This window comes from Physcomitrium patens, chromosome 16, assembly GCF_059467195.1.
Source record: "Physcomitrium patens ecotype Gransden chromosome 16, ASM5946719v1, whole genome shotgun sequence".
Taxonomy (NCBI): Eukaryota; Viridiplantae; Streptophyta; class Bryopsida; order Funariales; family Funariaceae; genus Physcomitrium; species Physcomitrium patens.
The window spans coordinates 12,499,819-12,506,619 of record NC_143425.1 but is presented as its reverse complement, the minus strand read 5'-3'; the positions used below and the strand labels follow the sequence as shown (position 1 = coordinate 12,506,619).

General features: G+C 40.8%; 1 protein-coding gene across 4 annotated transcripts; it reads right to left on the bottom strand.

Moving 5' to 3' along the window:
* Window positions 1-662: 662 nt before the first annotated feature.
* Window positions 663-5,071, bottom strand: LOC112293635 (ruBisCO large subunit-binding protein subunit beta, chloroplastic). 4 transcript variants are annotated; one of them, XR_002973076.3, is made up of 11 exons: window positions 4,715-5,071; window positions 4,373-4,498; window positions 4,077-4,214; window positions 3,844-3,939; window positions 3,446-3,688; window positions 2,674-3,156; window positions 2,359-2,535; window positions 2,104-2,196; window positions 1,729-1,945; window positions 1,299-1,565; window positions 663-967 (listed from the first exon to the last, which is right to left on the bottom strand). XR_002973076.3 is itself a non-coding variant. In XM_024543295.3 (10 exons), exons 1-10 carry the CDS (start codon window positions 4,940-4,942, stop codon window positions 1,552-1,554), a joined length of 1,815 nt encoding a protein of 604 aa, XP_024399063.1. In that variant the 5' UTR covers window positions 4,943-5,071; the 3' UTR covers window positions 1,250-1,551. The 4 variants fall into 4 exon arrangements, 2 of the variants coding, with proteins under 2 accessions (XP_024399063.1, XP_024399062.1); XR_016507128.1 differs by having other exon boundaries at window positions 663-959; XM_024543295.3 differs by lacking the exon at window positions 663-967 and having other exon boundaries at window positions 1,250-1,565.
* Window positions 5,072-6,801: the final 1,730 nt, after the last annotated feature.

Genomic DNA, 6,801 nt, shown 5'->3' with positions numbered 1-6,801 from the left:
AGATAATAAGATTGTATTACACTATTTTTCATGATAGTCTTCTTTTCTTATTTTGTTGTTTTTCTTAAATAAAACAGCTTCAATATCTTAGATTTAGGACTTATTGAGCTTCACTTAAAATTGTGGAAAACTGACATCACAACCAATATTCTTGTGTTTCTTCGAATGTAGACAAATTTAGTAGTTGATTTCATAGAGTAAGTTCTAATATATGTATCTATATATACATATACACACATATATACATATATTGCTTGATTTACAACCTTTATTGATGGAAATGTTTTACATTGAACAAGGAATAATGGTTAAGGGATATAAGTTTATAACCTATTTAAGGATCTGTATTCTAGCAAATATTATCAAATGAACAGGAAACATTAGTTCAGGGATATCGATTAACATGGTGTATTTGTATATATAGTTTTCGATTAGAAGACTTTCTAATTTTCTAAGCAGTAAAATAAATATATTATGTGCTTAGTAACATCTCACAATAAACATTTGACATCTCACATAAATTGTTTTTAATTAAATTAGTCAACGACAATACGATGAGCAATATTCAGTAGTATGTTAAAATATATAATGTTCGCAACGCATCCACAAAATTACGGTCAAGTTTTAAGACTTCATCTCTAAATTTCACAAAAATGCTGAAACAATGTCAAGAAACCGATTTCACTACAAATAAAAAATAAAAAATAAAAAAATAAAACTCTACTGGTTATTTCGATATGAATTGGCACATTGTTTAGATGGGCACATGATTATTTTTCAATTGAACTAACAGTGCAATTGGGTAAGAACAGTTCATAATTGACTTCTATTCCCGTGACAAGTTCAAATCAACCAGGTGTGAATCAAAGAAATTATGCATTGCGCATGTGTCATGTTCCACAGACCAAAGGTCATGTTTCATTTCCTACCAAGAGGGTAACGCAACCCTAAACCTGAACCTGGTACACTGCCAGTTCAAAGATTAATTTTAAAACGCTACACAACATTTGTTGAGAGAGCAAAAGATTCGTGAAAAAATTTCAATAAGTTTAGCAATCCTAGAACAAGTGTTATGGATAAGATTAGCCGTAAGAGAATGCTACAAGGTGATTGAATGAACTAGTAATTTTAGAGATTGAAATGAAAAGGGAAACCACGAATCAATAAGCGCCCCACTTTTTAGATATTTTACACCACAAGCAAAACCAACAACTGTGAATTTGGGAGCACTGAGGGTCGGGAGCAGACAGAAAGGAATGAATCTGTAAATTTCCATTAGACGTGAAGATTCTACGTACCTTGTAAGAGTCTACGTATGTTCTAGTACTTGTGTGACATCTTTGAATGAATTCTGTGACCTCTTGTTCTAATTCCAAGTAGTAGGTAGCTGCTCTTCACAAGAAGAGTTGCACTATAGGCTAAGGCAATCATCTCGTTACTGAGGCTAGCTACGCTACACATCCGTCTCTGCTACAGAGTCGCCCTCTCAAAATTACTACTAAAAAAAATCTGCTTTAAAAATCAGAGGCATTATTCAAAACGCTCAACTCCTTAATAACCATATCCTGCGACCATCCCACACATACTTGTCTTTCAGCCATTTGGAACAAGACATAGAATTTACATGACTTTGACGAAAGCCCTTTGAGTAAAGCGGACTAGTTAAAACTTGACTACATCGAATTTGAAAGAAAGCTTCAGCAAATGTAGCTTATATCAGGGACGCACCTGATGCATCCATGGGGTTGCCAGCTTGAACAGGCTCTGGTTCCTTAATTTCAGTAACTACAACATCAGAGGTCAAGAAAATCTTGGCGACCGAGGCAGCGTGCTCCAGGCAACACCTCACAACCTTTGCAGGGTCGATGATACCAGCGGCCATGAGATCCTCGTACACACCAGTAGCAGCATTATAACCGAAGGATGAGTTTTCATTGGCTAGAACCTGTTGGTCATCAAACCAGATTTTTAGAAATTAAATAGTGGAAAAGTGTAAAATATCACAATCAAGCTCTCCCGCTTCACTGGACGACGCCAGAACGTAACCCACCAAAAACATGTAAAATCATCATATGCCAAAATCACATAAATTGTAGCACCAACCTTCTCAACCACCACACTCCCGTTCACGCCGGCATTCTTGGCAATAAGCTTCAGAGGGTAGCACAAAGCCCGTTTCACGATGTCTGCACCAACCTGTCAAGTGGAAAAGCAACAAGACGAAATGACGTCACCTTCCGACCAATCAAACAACTACTATTACTAAGCCTGATTTAAAACGAATGAATAATACGAGTCTTTCCCTATAGCAATTATTCTAATACGCGGTTCTATATGAACCGCATCAACAACTCTCACCTTTTGCTCGTCGTTGTCTAAAGATTCCTTGATAGCATCCACTTTGCTGGCCAGTCTCAACAAAGTGCATCCTCCACCCACAACGATACCTTCCTCCACGGCGGCTTTGGTAGCGTTCAGCGCATCCTCAACACGGAGCTTCTTCTCCTTCAATTCTGTCTCAGTTTGAGCTCCCACCTGCACAGGAAGTCTCAAGTCAAGTGGAGCCCTCCCAGGACTAAACAGCAAAACCGGGCATTAAGCACAATGATGAGTGTTCAAATCTCAAAAAACTAGAAAATCAAGCATAAGCTACAACTTTGACATTGTTAGTACCTGAATGATGGCCACACCTCCAGACAACTTAGCAATTCTCTCATTCAACTTCTCCTTTTCATATTCTTGCTCGGCGATTTCGATGAGGTTGCGGATTTGGGCCACACGCTTCTCAACTGCATCTTGAGTACTGCCATCTCCAACAATCGTGGTTGAATCCTTGGTAAGGACAACCTTGGCGGCAGTACCCAACACTTCAGTACCAACTTTGTCAAGGGCCAGACCAATCTCATCCCGGATCACGGTTCCACTGGTGAGGATGGCAATATCATCCAGGTACTGGCTCTTCCTCTCACCGAAACCAGGTGCCTTCAAAGCAGCAACCTTAAGTGAGCCTCTCAACTTGTTGACCACCAGTGTAGACAGGGCTTCCTGCTCAATATCCTCAGCTATGATCAAGAGTGGGAACCCACCGCGGATGGTTTCCTCCAAAATCCCAATCATATCACGAGCAGTGGTGATCTTCTTGTCGACCAAGAGGAGCTGCAAGACCAACGTATAAAATAAATTCAAAATGAATTCAGTCAAGGATAAACCCGAGCAATCAATACCAACGTCACAAGGTTCACAAGTACGAAAAGAGTGATGTTGAACTGACTCATGGACACCAAAGAGAGTCCATCAACTTAGAGAAAAAATAATTAAGCACACTCCCTTGTTTCCCCAGCCTCTTGGTTATCCCATGTATGTACACAAACCTTGAAGAGACCCTGAAGCACATAGAAAAATATGAACATGCTCCATGGGAATTTGAGAGGCTGTTAGTGCGTACCCTGCAGTTGTCGTACTCCACAGACATCTTCTCGGGGTCTGTCACGAAGTAGGGGGAAATGTAGCCCCTGTCGAACTGCATACCCTCTACCACGTACAAGTGGTTCTCAGCACTTCTCCCTTCCTCCATGGTAACCACACCCTTGCGTCCCACCTTGCCCATAGCCTCGGCAATCATCTGCCCAATTTCAGGGTTGTTGCCGGCACTAACAGCAGCAACGTCAGCCAATTCGCTGTCTTCTACCTGCCAACGACATCCAATTCAGCTGTGTAGTGCAAAGAAAGGGAAGAACCAAAGGGCACATACTTTACTTGGAGACAAAAACTCGCTCAGAGAAACCCCCAGAACGAAACACAGAAAGTGAGGAACTATTTTAGAAATGGCACGTTATCAATCACCTCCTTTGACATGTTCTTCAGCTCCTTCACCAAGGCAATAACAGTTCTGTCAATGCCCCTGGTAATTTGAACTGGGTTGGCTCCTGCTGCGACAACCTGCTCACGAAAAGGTTAACAAGGTTAGTTCATGCCTCTGGTTAAACTTCTACCTAATTGACGAAATGGAGCGAAATAGGTGCTCGAGAACAACAAACATTAGAGCAAGAAGGCACTCAGATAGGTACTACAGCTACCTTGACACCCTCGGCAATGAGTCCTTGTGCAAGCACCACGGAGGTAGTGGTGCCATCTCCAGCCAAATCGTTGGTCTTCGCAGATGCCTGCCTCACCAACTTGGCTCCAATATTCTCCACTGGGTCTTCGAGCTCGACCTGGTCATCACCCGTGTTCGGTTTCAACGTCAATTGAACAGATTTTATAATCGTTACGAACAAGTATGTCACTCAGTCTACTTCTGAATCATGATCGCAATTCTCAAGAGATTGAGCCAATCGAAACTCAACCTCACAAAAGGAAAATTATCACCAACCTCCTTGGCTACGGTGACTCCGTCATTCACAATCTTAGGAGACCCGTACTTGCTCTCAAGCACGACGTTGCGACCCTTAGGGCCCAAGGTGACACCCACAAGATCCGCGAGCTTATCAACTCCAGCCTGTTCAAGAAGAAGAGATCAAAAATCCACAAATACACAAAGGGCACACATTCTCCACTCTTTCACAAATTTATGAAGCATTGTTAGGTCGCAAGAAGAAATTGCAATCACCAAGCACCGACTCCCTTGTACAACTCTCATCAACCAAGGAGCCAGCACCAATGCAGCCACCGGAATTCGCACAACTTGAGTTGAAATCCAAAACGCAGCATTCACCTGCATCTTCTTGATAGCAGAGCCATCCTTATTGAAGTGCAGCTCCTTCGCAGCCTTAACCGTCGTACGGTGCGCAACCCGCTGCCTCCGCTGGTTCAAACCGCCACTAAATCCCACGCGGCCAATGGCAGAGGAAGAACTCAAGGAGGAAGGTGCCCGGCTCTCAGAGCTCACCCTGAGAGAAGCAGTCGCAGCAGACCCGGCTATAGCCATGGAAGCAGCAGCCATGATACGAAATTCTTCCCAATCCACAAAACTACCTCAATTACGCAACCAAGAGCAGAATTGCAAATACCTTGCAATGTATTCACTCACCCACTCACGCACTCACACACCAACCGAAGGCCGAGGCAATTCGACTACAAGGATAAGGAATACTACGGAGCTGGGCTTTAACTCCAAAAGGGCCAGAGAAGGGGCTCGGAAGAAGGAATGCTCTAGAGAATGACGGAGGAAAGGGGACGAACAACTGGGAGGGTCCGTCCAGAAGCTTCTCAAATCCCCTTAACCCCCTTTCTCCTTGTCCGATGCGTTGCTTGGGTTTAGGGGACCCAACCCCCTCACCCCACCCTCCACTTTTCTGTAACCACCCGTTTTCCGGATGACATGCACACTTGGATAACCTTCCCCCCAGGGGCCGGGGGAGCCTAGCCATCCTCAACGACCCGCGATTTGAGATACCCGTCTACTGTTTATATCCTTCCACATACCACACCATACCCGCCGTTGGATAACCTTCCCCGTTCGAGGCCCGGGCACCCTTATCATCGTGTCCTGTATAAATCCTTCGTAATGTCCTGCTCTACCCGCCCTCTGATATCCGGTGCATTGCCCATGATGAAATCGTTTCTATCAGTTCGTGGCCTTGAAGTTATTTTTTAATGTTTTCTTTCTGGGGATTGTGTGTTTATTAAACAGGAATGATGGGTACATTTGCATCATGAACCTCAGATGTTGAAAATTTCATGGAGTGAAATATGTTTTGTATTGGTGGTACTTTTCAGCTTTTTTATCATAATGAATGGTTTTGTGTGTTTGAGCCATTTATGGTGTTTATTTGACAAAACGAATTCCCATTACATTATTGGTATGAGAATTATGTGAATTGTATCCGATTGTAAAAGGTCAAAGAAAATCTTTGAAAAATTGGAAGAAGAGCCAGAATCAATAGTGCAGAGTAGTGCTAAGAATAAAGATTGGTGTCAAATTAATTACTTTATTTTCTTAAATGCATGCCAATTTAATTTGCAAGTCAAAATAAACAAGAAGAATAAAAGCCCAAGTATGAGAAAAAGACACTAGAATGAATGTTTCAAGGCACAAAAAACATTTCAAAGTTGACACATCTATTAAAAAAAATCAGCGGATTTTAAGAAGTTAAAACAATTAACAAATGATAAAAGAAATAAAGAAATAAAAATGCAAACCATGTTGTTCAAACTCATGTATTGTTGCTCTTTTCTGGAAAAAAAAAAAAAAAAAAAAAAAAAAAAAAAAAACGAAAAAAAAAATCAATCAATCAATCAATCTTCAGAATGTTAAATTAGAATGTAATATTTGAAAGTGAATTTACTGCATACTAATTTGAATATTTTACAACAAAACCAACAACAAACAAAATAATCATGTATTCCTCACATATATATATATATATATATATATATCAAAACATTGATAAACTTTTGACATGACCTTATACATAGACAATGAATGACCATATAGCTTTCTACTCCAGCTCTTGCATTTAAATCATGGACATTTTCTTGACTACAAAATCATGCTTTTGTTATTATTGGGAATCATGTTTTAGGTAGCAAAAAAAAAAATTATGATATGGTTTGCAAAATTGTAAACTATGCATGGCATGCAAACACAAGCACATACACTAAGAGATGAATTTGATTCTGCCATTGCTGACTTTGAAGGCTTCATCACCTTCCAGATTTTATGTGCACATCTGTTAAATGCTTGTGAAAAAGAACTGAATGTTTTTTCAAAAGAATCACATGCATCACATGTCTGAATCAATCAAAGTCTAAGTTGTAGGTGGCAATTAATTCCCTTCAAAATAACATTTTTGATGTGGA

Excerpts from the sequence above, each read along its gene's own strand:
- LOC112293635 (XM_024543294.3), bottom strand. The coding sequence starts at position 4,942 with ATGGCTGCTGCTTCCATGGCTATAGCCGGGTCTGCTGCGACTGCTTCT. Across the intron at positions 2,536-2,673 it reads GAGGTGTGGCCATCATTCAG|GTGGGAGCTCAAACTGAGAC; the intron begins GTACTAACAATG and ends CTTCCTGTGCAG. Across the intron at positions 2,197-2,358 it reads TAGACAACGACGAGCAAAAG|GTTGGTGCAGACATCGTGAA; the intron begins GTGAGAGTTGTT and ends TCCACTTGACAG.